This window comes from Salvelinus sp. IW2-2015, linkage group LG7 (assembly GCF_002910315.2).
Source record: "Salvelinus sp. IW2-2015 linkage group LG7, ASM291031v2, whole genome shotgun sequence".
Lineage (NCBI taxonomy): Eukaryota > Metazoa > Chordata > Actinopteri > Salmoniformes > Salmonidae > Salvelinus > Salvelinus sp. IW2-2015.
In genome coordinates this window covers 7,706,964-7,723,411 of record NC_036847.1, presented here as the reverse complement: position 1 = coordinate 7,723,411, position 16,448 = coordinate 7,706,964, and the positions used below count along the sequence as shown (strand labels likewise).

General features: G+C 40.1%; 1 protein-coding gene across 1 annotated transcript; it reads left to right on the top strand.

The window, feature by feature from the left end:
- The first annotated feature begins 2,308 nt into the window (after positions 1 to 2,308).
- On the top strand, positions 2,309 to 16,414 carry rnf207b (ring finger protein 207b). The gene is made up of 18 exons (XM_023990827.2): positions 2,309 to 2,414; positions 2,725 to 2,915; positions 7,647 to 7,779; positions 11,268 to 11,412; positions 11,580 to 11,661; positions 11,756 to 11,831; positions 12,000 to 12,125; positions 12,521 to 12,567; positions 13,463 to 13,535; positions 13,677 to 13,745; positions 13,890 to 13,958; positions 14,306 to 14,430; positions 14,686 to 14,863; positions 15,064 to 15,249; positions 15,509 to 15,560; positions 15,650 to 15,767; positions 15,950 to 16,060; positions 16,176 to 16,414. Exons 2-18 carry the CDS (start codon positions 2,725 to 2,727, stop codon positions 16,318 to 16,320), a joined length of 1,926 nt encoding a protein of 641 aa, XP_023846595.1. The 5' UTR covers positions 2,309 to 2,414; the 3' UTR covers positions 16,321 to 16,414.
- The last annotated feature ends 34 nt before the right edge of the window (positions 16,415 to 16,448 follow it).

Sequence of the window (16,448 nt, the reverse complement as noted above, 5' to 3'; positions counted from 1 at the left end):
TAATTATGATAGCTTCATGTCATAACCTTGCTCTCTGATTGGTACTTTCATAATGACATCATCATAACCCAGCTCTCTGATTGGTCCCTTCATTACAACAGRGTCATGATCTTGCRSTCTGATTGGTCCCTTCATAATAATATCTTAAAACCTGCTCTCTGATTGTTCCTTTAATAATGACATTGTCATAATCCTGCTCTCTGATTGGTCCTTTCATTATGACGTCGTCATAACCCTGCTCTCTGATTGGTCCCTTCATAATTGTCAAAACCTTGCTTTCCCATTGTTCATTACAATCAACCCATACTGGGCTATAGTTCCTTGCCAAAAGTTATGTAATGAACTCTGGCATAGTGAGCAGGGAGGCAGACAACAAGGTGACATAACCTTTGACAAATTAAAAGATACATTTGAAGTCGGAAGTTTACATACACCTTAGCCAAATACATTTAAATTCCATTTTTCACAATTCCTGATATTTAATCATAGTAAAAATTCTCTGTTTTAGGTCAATTAGGATCACCACTTTATTTTAAGAGTGTGAAATGTCAGAATAATAGTAAAGAGAATGATTTATTTCAGTTTCTATTTCTTTCATCACATTCCCAGTGTGTCATAAGTTTACATACACTCAATTAGTATTTGTTAGCYTTGCGTTTAAATAGTTTAACTTGGGTCAAATGTTTCGGGTAGCCTTCCACAAGCTTCCCACAATACGTTGGGTGAGTTTTGGCTCATTCCTCCTGACAGAGCTGGTGTAACTGAGTCAGGTTTTTAGGCCTCCTTGCTCGTACATGCTTTTTCAGTTCTGCCCACAAATTTTCTATAGGATTGAGYTCAGGGCTTTGTGATGGACATTCCAATACCTTGACTTTGTTGTCCTMAAGCCATTTTTCCACAACTTTGGAAGTATGCTTGGGGTCATTGTCCATTTGGAAGACCCATTTGCAACCAAGCTTTAACTTCCTGACTGATGTCTTGAGATGTTGCTTCAATATATCCACATCATTTTCCGTCCTCGTGAAGCCATCTATTTTGTGAAGTGCACCAGTCTCTCCTGCAGGAAAGCACCCCAACAACATGATGCTGCCACCCCTGTACCACCTGTGCCACCTGTGCCACCACGGTTGGGATGGTGTTCTTCAGCTTGCAAGCCTCCCCTTTAACCTCCAAACATAACGATGGTCATTATGGCAAAACAGTTATATTTTATCCATCAGACCAGAGACATTTCTCCAAAAAAGTACGATCTTTGTCACCATGTGCAGTTGCAAACCGTAGTCTGGCTTTTATTGGCGGGTTTGGAGCAGTGGCTTCTTCCTGATGATCGGCCTTTCAGGTTATGTCGATATAGGACTCGTTTACTGTGGATATAGATACTTTGTACCTGTTTCCTCCAGCATCTTCACAAGGTCCTTTGCTGTTGGTTGTTCTGGATTTGATTTGCACTTTTCCCACCAAAGTACGTTCATTTCTAGAGAATAGAACGCATGTCCTTCCTGAGTGGTATGAGGCTGGTGTGGTCCCATGGTGTTTATACTTGCGTACTGTCATTTGTACAGATGAACGTGGTACCTTGGCGTTTGGAAATTAATCCCAGGGATGAAACAGACTTGTGGAGGTCTACAAGTTTTTTTCTGAGGTCTGGCTGATTTCTTTTGATTTTTCTATGATGTCAAGCAAAGAGGCACTGAGTTTTAAGGTAGACCTTGAAATACATCCACAGTTACACCTCCAATTGACTCAAATTATGTAAATTAGCCTATCAGAAGCTTCTAAAGCCATGCCATCATTTTCTGGAATTTTCCAAGCTGTTTAAAGGCACAGTCAACTTAGTGTATGTAAACTTCTGACCCACTGGAATTGTGATACAGTGAATATAAGTGAAATAATCTGTCTGTAAACAAATGTTGTAAAAATTACTTGTGTCATGCACAAGTAGATGTCCTAACCGACTTGCCAAAACACTAGGTTGTTAACAAGAAATTTGTGGAGTGGTTGAAAAATGAGTTTTAATGACTCCAACCTAAGTGTATGTAAACTTCTGACTTCAACTGTATGCTATTTCCAAAACTAATATTCTTTGCTCAATTGTCCCCTTTATTGTTCCATTCTGAATTAGCAACCAATGCATGACGTTTGAAAGGAGTCATTGGAGGCTGCAGTGGGGGAAATAGAGGGATTAGAGAGAGTAATGTATTTTGGTCACCTGTTGACAGATGAGTGGTGTCTGGTTACTCTTTTGTCATCCAGTACTGCTGTGCTGTGGTCACACCTCCTCCAATACCCACTGAGTACCCTGACTTTGGTTTTGACGTCAGGGCCGGCACTTCATCCCCTCCAGGCATACTCAAAGACCCTCCACATATCTGTCATTCCTGCTTGGGACAGCAGCTAAGACAGCAAGCAGTAAGGTAATGTTTCAGCTTTACTCCCATATTCTTATATTATTAAGTATCTGCTTCTTGACTTATTCATTAAGTATATGCTTAAAAGGAATGTACTTTAATGTACTTCCATCGAGTTGAAGGTTGGGAGTACTGATTGATTATTGACTTCCCTGGAATACTTTCAATTATATTTGTTTGTAACAGTATACCACAGTTGATACATCATGGAATGATTAGGGTGTCTGATGAAACGTGCATTTTCACCAATTTGCTCAAATGTCACTAACATAGATCAGCATCACTCTGATGGGCTTTCCTGTATGTGTTTTTTCAGATGTCTGGAGGAATCTTCTGCCCTTTGGAGAACCTATATGACCCAGACAGTGCCAACTGCCACCCCTTGGTATGCCACTTGTGCCATGAGCAGTACGAACACCCCTGTCTACTGGACTGTTACCACACATTCTGCGCCAGTTGTCTGCGTGGCAGGGCAGTGGAAGGCAGACTCTCCTGCCCCCTCTGTGGGTAAGTAAGCATGAGCATTCCATTGATTTACTGGATGGCATAAATCATGATATACAGTACCAGTCAAAAGTTTGGACAAACCTACTCATTCAAGGGTTTTTCTTTATTTTTTATATTTTCAATATTGTAGAATYATAGTGAAGATATCAACACAATGAAATAACACATATGGAATCATGTAGTAACCAAAAAGTGTTAAGCAAATCAAAATATATTTTAGATTTTAGATTCTTCAAAGTAGCCACCCTTTGCCTTGATGACAGCTTTGCACACCCTAGGCATTTTCTCAACCAGCTTCACCTGGAATGCTTTTCTAACCGTCTTGAAGGAGTTTCCACATATGCTGAGCACTTGCTGGCTGCTTTTCCTTCACTCTGCGGTCCAACTCATCCCAAACCATCTKAATTGGGTTGAGGTCAGGTGATTGTGGAGGCCAAGTCATCTGATGCAGCACTCCATCACTCTCCTTCTTGGTCAAATAGCCCTTACACAGCATGGAGGTGTGTTGGGTCATTGTCCTGTTGAAAAACAAATGATAGTCCCACTAAGCCAAACCAGATGTGATGGCGTATCGCTGCAGAATACTGTGGTAGCCAGGCTGGTTAAGTGTGCCTTAAATAATAAATAAATCACTGACAGTATCACCAGCAAAGCACCCCCACACCATCACACCTCCTCCTCCATGCTTCACGGTGGAAACCACACATGCGGAGATCATCCGTTCACCTACTCTGTGTCTCACAAAGACACAGCGGTATCGCGTTTTAGGGAAGACCCGGATGCAGTGTCAAAGTAACAAAAGTTTATTACTAGAATAGGGGCAGGAAAAACGACAGGTCAAGGGCAGGTCAGTAATCCAGATCAGAGTCAAAGGTACAGAACTGCAGGCAGTCTCAGGGTCAGGGCAGGCAGGCGTCAATAATCCAGAGCGGTGTGACAAGGTACAGAACGGCAGGGTCAGGGCAGGCAGAATGGTCAAAACTGGGAAAATTTGAAAACAGGAACTAGAAAAAGACAGGAGCAAGGGGGAAAACGCTGGTAGGCTTGATGGACAAAACGAACTGGCAACAGACAGACAACACAGGTATAAATACACTGGGGATAATGGGGAAAATGAGCGACACCTGGAGGGGGGTGGAGACAAGCACAAAGACAGGTGAAACAGATCAGTGTGTGACAGGCGGTTGCAACCAAAATCTCAAATTTGGACTCATCAGACCTAAGGACAGATTTCCACCGGTCTAATGTTCATTGTTCATGTTTCTTGGCCCAAGCAAGTCTCTTCTTCTTGGTGTCCTTAAGTAGTGGTTTTTACCACCCCTACTTTGTCACAGCACAACTGATTGGCTGAAACGCATTAAGAAGGAAAGAAATTCCACAAATTAACTTAAGGCACACCTGTTAATTGAAACGCATTCCAGGTGACTTCCTCATGAAGCTGGTTGAGAGAATGCCAAGCGTGTGCAAGCTGTCATCAAGGCAAAGGGTGGCTACTTGGAAGAATCTCAAATATAAAATATATTTTGATTTGTTTAACACTTTTATGGTTACTACATTACTCCATATGTGTTATTTCATAGTTTTGATGTCTTCACTATTATTCTACAATGTAGAAAATAGTAAAAATAAAGAAAAACCCTTGAATGCGTATGTGTGTCCAGACTTTTGTCTGGTACTGTAGGTATTTTAATTTCCTATGGAACAAATTACCTTTGATTTATCATATCAATGACCAACTCAGTGGCTTTGTGGTTAAATTTTAAGCCCTGGGATTGGAAAGTTGGGGGTTTGTTCCACGGTCGAGTCATACCAAGGACTGTCCCAATGGGACCTGATGCCTCACTGCTTGGCACTCAGCATTAAGGAGATGGATTGGGGGGATGGCCCTGGAACAGACTAGCGTCCAGAGCATGTACATGTACAGTGGCTTGCGAAAGTATTCACCCCCCTTGGCATTTTTCCTATTTTATTGCCTTACAACCTGGAATTAATGTGGATTTTCTGGGGGTTTGTATCATTTCATTTACAGAACATGCCTACCACTTTGAAGATGCAAAATATTTTTTCTTGTGAAACAAACAAAAAATAAGACAAAAAAACTGAACTTGAGCGTGTGTAACTATTCACCCCCCAAAGTCAATACTTTGTAGAGCCACCTTTTGCAGAAATTACAGCTGCAAGTCTCTTGGGGTATGTCTCTATAAGCTTGGCACATCTAGCCACTGGGATTTTTGCCCATTCTTCAAGGCAAAACTTCTCCAGCCCCTTCAGGTTGGATGGGTTCCGCTGGTGTACAGCAATCTTTAAGTCATATCACAGATTCTAAATTGGATTGAGGTCTGGGCTTTGACTAGGCCGTTCCAAGACATTTACATTTTCCCCTTAAACCACTCGAGTGTTGCTTTAGCAGTATGCTTAGGGTCATTGTCCTGCTGGAAGGTGAACCTCCGTCCCAGTCTCAAATCTCTGGAAGACTGAAACAGGTTTCCCTAAATGATTTCGCRGTATTTAGCGCCATCCATCATTCCTTCAATTCTGACCAGTTGCCCAGTCCCTGCTGATGAAAAACATCCCCACAGCATGATGCTGCCACCACCATGCTTCACTGTGGGGATGGTGTTCTCAGGGTGATGAGAGGTGTTGGGTTTGCACCAGACATAGCGTTTTCCTTGATGGCTAAAAAGCTCAATTTTAGACTCATCTGACCAGAGTACCTTCTTCCAAATGTTTGGGGAGTCTCCCACATGCCTTTTGGCGAACACCAAAAGTGTTTGCTTATTTTTTTCTTTAAGAAATGCCTTTTTTCTGGCCACTCTTCCGTAAAGCCCAGCTCTTTGGAGTGTACGGCTTAAAGTGGTCCTATGGACAGATACTCCAATCTCCACTGTGGAGCTTTGCAGCTCCTTCAGAGTTATCTTTGGTCTCTTTGTTGCCTCTCTGATTAATGCCCTCCTTACCTGGTCTGTGAGTTTTGTGGGTGGCCCTCTCTTGGCAGGTTTGTTGTGGTGCCATATTCTTTCAATTTTTTAAAATATGGATTTAATGGTGCTCTGTGGGATGTTCAAAGTTTCAGATATTTCTTTATAACCCAACCCTGATCTGTACTTCTCCACAACTTTGTCCCTGAGCTGTTTGGAGAGCTAATTGGTCTTCATGGTGCCGCTTGCTTGGGGGTGCCCCTTGCTTAGTGGTGTTGCAAACTCTGGGTGTATAACAGGTGTATATATACTGAGATCATGTGACAGATCATGTGACACTTAGATTGCACACAAGTGGACATTATTTAACTAATTATGTGACTTCTGAAGGTAATTGTTTGCACCAGATCTTATTTAGGGGCTTCATGGATAGGGGGTGAATACATATGCAAGCATCACTTTTCTGTAATTTTTTTCATTTCACCTCACCAATTTGGACTATTTTGTGTATGTCCATTACATGAAATCCAAATAAAAATCTATTTAAATTACAGGTTGTAATGCAACAAAATAGGAAAAACGCCAAGGAGAATGAATACTTTTGCAAAGCACTGTACGGTAGTTTAAGCTGCCTCACGCTACAGAAACAGGAGATAGGCTCCTGCCCCTATGGGCAGTTCTGGCTTGGACAAGGCTAACTTGTTTTAGGCTTACTTTATCATATCAATAGCTTTTGTAGTGAAATGTCCCATTGGCTCTTCAACTCCATTTTCTCCATCATGCCTGATGTCATTGGAAGGGCTGAAGTATTTATCATCGATGCGTGTTCACTAAAATATACATAGAACAACATAGCCTCTCCAGTTAGCAGTGCCAGAATGAAAGTTTTACGGGATTATATGGGGGGAATAGACAGCTGCAGTGTAAATCCTGCCTTTGTTTCATCCTGCCTGGCATTGAGAACAGCTTGGTCCTAGATAGCTGGCAACTCTTAGTAAGAAGATAAAGAGAATTTGGACACCTTGACATTTGAATGATTGATCCCTCTAGGCTCAGATTACGTTAATTGCTGTGCCCTCCAGGACTGGATTATGTAACAGTGTTGTCATTATGGAGTACTGTGGATATGGATATGGTAATGTAAGTACAAACTAGTTTAGATGAGATTGTGGTGGTATTTCCAGGATGCCTATGAGTTTATTTTGCCTGAGTCACATGAAGCTCAACTAGTACATGCTCTGTAATATAGGCTACATGCTTTGCTTTCTATGACAGCCTGTACATTTGAGATGAAGTATTCATTGGAGGTCTTCTTATGTAAGGGTGAGAGCCTACAATGGACCTTACCTAAGTGTAGGACACACCTAGTCAATAATCTAGCCCCCCTTTAAACAAAGGAAATTTGCTTTAAGCAAACTGTTTGTTTGTGACATTTACTAAATTAATGACATGGGAAATCACACTGGTATAAAGTAATATGCAGTGTCGTTGTTGCTATTCTTGTCATTGACATTACCTTGTGTAATCAGAATTCAGAGCGATGCTATTTGTGGCTGTGTTACCGTGAAGACTAGGTGAATACTTGGTAATGGGAGAGGCAATAGCCTACACGAGGACAATAGTTCAACAGCTGTAGCATAAGATATCCAACCCACACAGAACAAAGGGTAAAACTGCAAACACAATCACTTTTAAATATATMAGTTTGTTTCCATTTACTTTTCAGGGATCTCTTCACTTTAAGATTGTTAGTAGCTAAATGTGTTGGATCCTATTTGTAAGTTTTATGTAACCACTCTTGGTTTTGGTACAGACAACAGTCCATTGTCAAAGGCCTAAGTGCCTTACCCCAGGAGGACCGCCTGCTCAAGTTCCTGGTGGATAACTCTACTGACTGTGAGGAGACTGTTCAGTGTTCCAACTGTGATCTGGAGTGCAAGAAGCAGGTATTAAGGTTTTATTAACTCTGAATGATTTATTTGAACCTTAGCCATGTATGCAAAAATTCTCCTAACAAACACWGGTTTGGATCATCACATAATTGGCATATATATATTACTCTTACAGAATTTCCACGTGGGCGAGGATATTGGAAGTGTAATCAAAGCCTTGTTTTTAACTTGTTTTTAACTAGGACAGAATAATTTATAACTGACTTTTTCTGACATAACATAGGTACAGCAGATCCCCTTATTGTATGGGACACTTTTAATTATGCCTTTATGCAATTCAGTACTCATCTATAAAATAAAAGCAATTTAGGTCAAAAGAGACCATATTAACAAAGGAAATTGAAGGACTAAGAGTACAGTTAGATAGCAATAAAAACTGCACCATAGAGGCACAGAATAAGTTAGAGGAAAAACAAAAAGAAATGGAGGAACTTATTCAAGAACGATCCAGTATAATATTTTCAAAAAATAAAGCGAACTGGATGGAATATGGGGAAAAATGCACCAAATTATTTTTAAATCATCAACATAGAAATGCTACCAAAAAAATGTATTGAAACTTGTTACAAATGGAGTCACGCATGATTCACCGAACAATATTTTGAAAGAGGAAGTGAAGTACCTTAAGAATATTCCTCCATCTCCACTAACCGAAGCTAATTGTATGGATTTTTTTCCTATTAAAAATGTAAAATTAACAGCTGCACAGAAAGACTCATGTGAAGGCCAAATTACAGAGGAGGAACTTCTTGATGCAATTAAAGCCTTTAAATCCAGGAAAACTCCAGGGCTGGTTGGCATACCAGTGGAAGTATAACAAACCTTTTTTGATATATTCAGAGGACCATTATTAGCATGTTTTAACCACTCCTATATAAACGGTAGATTAACGGACACGCAACAAGAAGGTCTGATTTCATTATTACTGAAGCAGGATCCAAGTGGTATATATATAGATCCAGTCCATTTAAAAACTTGGAGCCCTCTTACACTTCACTGTTGTGATAAAAATTATAGCTAAATGCTTGGCGCATAGAATTAAAAAGGTATTGTCAGATATTATTCATCCTAATCAGACAGGTTTTTTACATGGACGATACATTGGAGATAATATAAGACAAGTACTGGAAACAATAGAATAGTATGAAATATTGGGGAAATCAAGCCTGGTTTTCATAGCTGATTTTGAAAAGGCTTTTGATAAAGTACGACTGGAATTTATATAAATGCCTGGAATATTTCAATTTTGGAGAATCTCTTATAAAATGGGATAAAGTTATGTATAGTAACCCTAGGTGTAAAATAGTAAATAATGGCTACATCTCAGAAAGTTTTAAACTGTCAAGAGGAGTAAAACAAGGTTATCCACTATCGGCATATCTATTTATTATTGACATTGAAATGTTAGCTGTTAAAATCAGATCCAACAATTATATTAAGGGATTAGAAATCTGTGGCTTAAAAACAAAGGTGTCATTGTACGCTGATGATTCATGTTTTCTTTTAAAACCACAATTAGAATCCCTCCACAGCCTCATAGAGGATCTAGATACTTTTTCTAACCTCTCTGGATTAAAACCAAATGATGATAAGTGTACTATATTATGTATTGGGTCTTTTGCATTAACGTGTAGTTTACCAATAAAATGGTCTGACAGGGATGTGGACATACTCGAGATACATATCCGAAAGAAAGAAATTATCTCTCTCCAATCAATTTTAATAGAAAGTTAGCAAAAATAGATAAGATCTTGCTACCATGGAAAGGAAAATACCTGTCTATTTGTGGAAAAATCACCCTGATTTACTCTTTAGTCATATCACAGTTTACCTATTTGCTTATGGTTTTTGCCTACACTTAGAGACCTGCTTTTTAAATTATATGAACAAAAAATATTCAATTTTATTTGGAATGGCAAGCCAGACAAAATTAAAAAGCCCTAACAAATATGAATTCGGAGGGCAGAAATTATTAAATATTAAAGCATTAAACCTCTCACTAAAGGCATCAGTCATACAAAATGTATACTTAAATCTGAAATGGTTCTCTAGTAAATTAGTAAGAATGTCTCACCCCATGTTCAAGAATGGCCTTTTTCCCTTTATTCAGATTACAACTGCTCACTTTAGGTTATTTGAAAATGAAATAATCTCCAAAATATTGTTATTTTTTAAACAAGCCTTAGAAAGTTGGTTGCAATTTCATTTTAATCCACCTGAAAAGACAGAACAAATAATACAACAAATATTGTGGTTAAACTCAAATATACTAATTGATTAAAAAAAACTATTTTTCGAGATTCTTTTTTTTAAAGGTATAATCTTTGTAAATTATATCATAAATAGGACTGGTGGAGTTATGTCACACAAGCAGCTAACACATACATATGGAAATGTCTGCTCTACCCAAAATTACAACCAACTAATTGCAGCGTTACCACAAAAATGGAAGAGGCAAGTGGAAGGGGGAAAAAGTAAGGAACTTGTCTGTCGGCCCTGCATTAAAGACCAAAAATGGTTCATGAAAATTGTGATAAATAAAAATACATATAAATTTCATTTAAGGACCAAAAAATTGACAGCTGTACCATAGAATGCAACCAATCTAATGTTATATACAGTGGGGAGAACAAGTATTTGATACACTGCCGATTTTGCAGGTTTTCCTACTTACAAAGCATGTAGAGGTCTGTAATTTTTATCATAGGTACACTTCAACTGTGAGAGACGGAATCTAAAACAAAAATCCCGAAAATCACATTGTATGATTTTTAAGTAATTAATTAGCATTTTATTGCAAGACATAAGTATTTGATACATCAGAAAAGCAGAACTTAATATTTGGTACTGAATCCTTTNCATAGAAATGCTACCAAAAAAATGTATTGAAACTTGTTACAAATGGAGTCACGCATGATTCACCGAACAATATTTTGAAAGAGGAAGTGAAGTACTTTAAGAATATTCCTCCATCTCCACTAACCGAAGCTAATTGTATGGATTTTTTTCCTATTAATAATGTAAAATTAACAGCTGTACAGAAAGACTCATGTGAAGGCCAAATTACAGAGGAGGAACTTCTTGATGCAATTAAAGCCTTTAAATCCAGGAAAACTGGGAGAAAAAAAAAATCCTACAATGTGATTTTCTGGAGAAAAAAATTCTCGTTTTGTCTGTCATAGTTGAAGTGTACCTATGATGAAAATTACAGGCCTCTCTCATCTTTTTAAGTGGGAGAACTTGCACAATTGGTGGCTGACTAAATACTTTTTTGCCCCACTGTATGTATGTATATAGATATATATATTTACCCCCCCAAAATATGGGGGATTGGAAATGACATCAATTACATTGATGAAGCAACAATCTCCGCAATATTAAAGCTGATCCACCCCTTAAAAAAAAACTGTTTTGGTTCATACCTGTAGTTTTTGTCTGCAGTACAAGCTTTTGAATATGTTTGTGGTCTTGTGTGTTGACAGGATGTGGAAGCAATGTATTATTGCAACACTTGTAGCCAGCCGTTGTGTGGAGCTTGCAGGGAATCAACCCACAAGGCCAAAATGTTTGCCCGCCATGATATTGTCTCCCTTGCCAAACGCACAAAGGAGGTCCACAAAAAGTGTGGTGTGTTAAAAGTCCAATCTTCTTCAAATACAGCTAGATACCTTTTATGAATAAACTAGCAGGTGCACAGAACATTTTCCAAGGCTCTCCAGCTCATATTCTCTCCTCTGAGATTACATTGTAATGATTGTCTCTGCCTGTCTGTTTGTCTGTCTGTCTACCCACAGCCCTCCATGACGAGCTATACATAATGTTCTCCACAGAGAAGAAGTCCATGCTGTGTATCAACTGTTTCAGAGACATGCAAGTGTGAGTTACAGTCAGCTCCTATCCCCAATATTTGATCACTTAAGTAATTAAATAATCAACCATTAAGCAATTGCTTTTTGTGTGTGTCCTCCAGGGAGAGCAGAGCACACTGCATTGATATTGAGACAGCATATATGCAAGGCTGTGAAAGGCTGGACCAAGCTGTCATAGTGAGTGCATTCTCTTCATTAACTCTGTATTATCTACTTATTCCATATTGCTGTAGAGTATACCTATAGACAATACATATGGGGGAACATGGCGAAGTTTAGTTTGTTGGGTGTGTGTGTATGTGGTGGTGTCCAGTGCCCTCTCATGATGTGACCCCTGACCCCTAGGCGGTAAAAGAGCTACAAACGTCTGCCAGGGAAGCCATCATCCTGCTGAAGGCGATGATCAGGGAGGTTCGAGAGAACGTGGATGAGGAGGAGAGCGCTATCAGCACACTGTTCAACAACATGCAGGTGAGCTGACACAGGCATCGGCCATTTTGAAAACATTCAACTCAACTCAAAGCCGGAAATTCCCCTCCATTCCAATGACAGTTTTTTTCAATCAATCAATGTTCTTTAAAAAAATTGTTGAATGTTTTTTTTGTTTTCTGACTGCAGTTTATTCTACCACAAGGTGTCACCCTTCGTGTCTTATCTCCTAAAGTTGCTGAAAGTTCAATACATTGCACATGACATCAGAGCAAAATTGGATCAAATTGGAATGCTCAAGTAGTGCTTTCATTTACAAACTTAACATTGAGAGGAAATGAATGTAATTTTTCATTGTAATAGTTTTAATTGGGCAGTCTAATTAATTTAATTGAATCATTTAATCTTGACACAGATAATATTGTCCTCTTTTGAAGGAAAAACTGGCAGAAAGAAAAAAGATTCTTCTGAAAGCAGCTCAAAGGTGAGAATTAATTTTACTTCAGGCTACCTTGCTTGAAAACCAGTAAAGGTGGGTGCCACAGGAGGTTGGTGGCACCTTAATTGGAYAGAACAGGCTCGTGGTAATGACTGGAGCGGAATCAGTGGAATGATATCAAATACATCAAACACATGGTTTCTATGTGTTTGATGCCATTCCATTTGCTCCGTTCCGACCATTATTATGAGCTGTTCTCCCTTCAGCAGCCTCCACTGCTGGGCGCAGAGTCAATCATGTCTATAATGTAATGTATAGCCTATGCTCAGAGAAACTGTGAAATATTTGGTATTTACCTGTCATTGTTTGAATGGGCCATTCGAATACAGAACACACAGATTCAGCCTCAATGGTTGCATATAGCCATTACAAATCACTGTAAACTCAATGAACTCTCAGGGCAGGAAGTCTTTCCACAGACAGACACCACCTGCATCCCAAATGGCACCCTTTTCCCTTTAAAGTGCACTACTTTTTACCAGGGTCCATAGAGTAGCGCACTATACAGGATATTTGGGATGCACCCAGAGATATTGAACAGGCTAATGGCTCATCTAATGCCTGCCTATGTATCCTGTTCCACATTTATAGATCCTGCTGGGAGATGAAGGTATCCATGGCAGCAGACCAATCTAGATAAAAGCCTAATTAATGATAATAATGTGTCAAACTAGCTACATCACGCTTGCATGGCACCACTTTGAACCCTGTAGCAAAAATGTTTCCCGAAAAGCTTTGCATATGCTGCAAAAGCTAGAGAGTAAGGATGATACTCACATGAGATTCTTGCTATTGACATGTGGGTTAAGATCATGCATGTTGTTCCAGTTAGATACTGTAAGAGATCCATTTAAAATGGATTCTCTCTTGTTTTTAACAGTCAGCATGAGGAGAAAGAGAGAGCCTTCAAAGAACAGCTGTCTCATCTGGCTGCACTCTTACCCACTCTCCAGGTAATGTCCTGTCTATGGCARGCCTTTCTATCCTGGAGTAGTGATACATCTGTTGTATTTGTCATCCAAACGGATGGCCCATCTTGAGCAGGTGTAACATGCTCAACTCAAGCCAATGTTCTCTGCCTTTCCTGTCTCTAGGTTCATCTGGTCACTTGCTCAGCCTTTCTAAGTTCAGCCAACAAGTTTGAGTTTCTTGACATGGGATATGTATGTACAATACAGTATGATAAATCATGCCCAATCTGGTTCCATGAATCCAGAAGAGCACATACCAAAACATGAAATGTAATACTAGCAATTGTGAATACCGTTTTGAAGCAAATGTGTTTGACTTTAATATATGTTATCCAGCAACTGATGGAGAGACTGAAGAAGATTGTCAAACTTCCACACAGACTGAGACCAGCTCAGAGTAGCAAGGTAAGGTAAATAATTAGGTGGGTGCTTATATTTGTCCTATTTCACACATGTATACGTGTGTATTAATATGCATGTGTGAATTGGAAATATCCCAATTCCACCTGAGACACCCTCGCAGAGTGGGGTCACGGCCAGAGTCGGCCATTATCAACGGGGACTCTGGATCAATTAGGGTAAAGWGCCTCGTTCAAAGGCACATCGGCAGATTTTTCACCTTGTCAGCTCGGGGATTCGAACTAGTGACCTTTCGGTTAATGAAAAGACCCTCTCTTGTCATATGCCTTTTCAACTGATGTTTTGTCATATCACATCCCAAATATACACCCTATTCTATGTTTCTGGTTTAGATCAACACAGAGTATCGGTCCGAGTTTGCTCGTTGCCTTGAGTCTCTGTTACTGCTGGGCCAAAGACGCTCTGTGTCTATTGCTGGGAGTGTGACTGGATTGAGTTTGGGCAATGCCAGCGGACTGTGAGTCATATTTCACTCCTACCATATGGAAATAGTGCAGACCTACACGCTCAAAGGGAAAATGTCATCAGCATGTTATTGGTGTTCCCAATGAGTGAAACCTCAAATTTCAAGACAGTATGCTTGTACTTCCCAAGTATGCGCTTGTCATGTTCTAAAATATCCAGCGGAAATATGAGGACCCCCGTGCCTGATGCCCAAAATGTTATGTAAAGATATTGATTTATTCATTGTTTTGTGTAACTGTCCCCTCAGCCTGCAATCGTCCCTYTCCATGCCCTGCCACTCCCCAGCCATCAGTGACATGTCCCTGGGCTCGTCCGTGGTGCGGAAGCCCACCCCCCACCGCTATATCAGCACCAAGGTCCTCCTGGCTGAGGGCGGAGAGACCCCCTTCACCGAGCACTGTCGCAACTATGAGACCAGCTACAGGGTGTGAGCTTCTACGACTCTTTTCAGTTACTGTACAACTCTTACGAAATTACTGAGGACTTTCACAGCCAAACACAATGTTTTGGTATGTGTATTTGAAATACATTAGAGATGCATGGTMTATTGATTTCAATCAAGGCGCTACCCTGATTACTATACCCTGATGTAGACCATAAAAACATTGTGTTCTCCTGACTCCAGACGCTGCAGATGTCCATTCAGCAGCTGAAGGACCAGGTGCAGGAGACCCACAGGGATCTGACCAAGCACCACTCCCTCATCAAGACAGACACCATGGGAGACATCCTGGATACCTCCGTGCAGATGGACAGACAGATCTCCTCTGAGTACTCTGCAGTGGAACTCATGAGGGCCATGTTTGAGGAGGTGGGAATCACTAAAGCAATCAATCAATCAATCAAATGTATTTATAAAGCCCTTTTAACATCAGCGGATGTCACAAAGTGCTGTACAGAAACCCAGCCTAAAACCCCAAACAGCAAGCAATGCAGATGTAGAAGCACGGTGGCTAGGAAAAACTCCCTAGAAATTAGGATTATGAAAAAGTATTCCCACAACATTGTTTATAAATGTAACCTGGCTTACCTTTTAGAGCTCATTTCCATCTTGTTATCCTTCACCATAGGTCTGGGAGACAACCTTTCAGAGGGTTGCAAATGAACAGGAAATCTATGAAGGTAATGGGGATTTAGTTTTTCTGTTAGCTGTAAGATAGATATGGTCAAGTTGGTGTTTTATATACTGCATGTGTCCATTCTGGTTTCAGCCCAGCTTCATGATCTGACCCAGCTAAGGCAAGAGAACAATTATCTGACCACCATCGCCAGGCAAATTGGCCCGTATATCCGATCCATCGCCAAGGTGAAGGAACGCCTTGAACCCAGGTACTGGAGCACAGTCACTGGAACTCAATATCACAAACTACAATGTCTTGACTAACAAGATAGTTTGGCAAATGTACAATTTACTCTGACGAGGGGTCACAGACTGAGACGTTTCTTTCTGTCGTGGTGACTGTGCAAGACATGGTTTCCCACGAAGTGTTCCCTTTTCAATGTTCCCACAGACTGAAAGAGCCTAAGGAGCTGAAAGACGACCGTACAGAGGCCATGCTGAAGATCTATGAGGACACCACTACGGCCACAGATACTAAACAAACCATTTCAACAACACTGACGTAAGCTAGTGAGGAGATTACTGAATAACTTGTTGGGAGAATTGATCTGATTGATTTCAATGAAAACTATACAACGTCTCTGTTAAACCTCTACTTTTATGCTTTACCTCAACAGAAATGACCTGACCTGTCAGCCTACCACAGATGACAGCCACACTCTCAGCAACATCTCTGATGAGGCTGCCCTCAAGAATAATTTCTACTGGCCAGGGAAGCAGAAGACCACAGAGATAGCCATTTGGAAGGAGATGTATCCCTAAACAACAGGATAGGGGCATGGGACTTCACCAACAAAGTGCTCACCCTTGACTTACTGTATGTCAATTATATTGAATATAAAATCCAATATTTTCACATTGTGTGTAACAAGGTGTAATGTATGCTATGG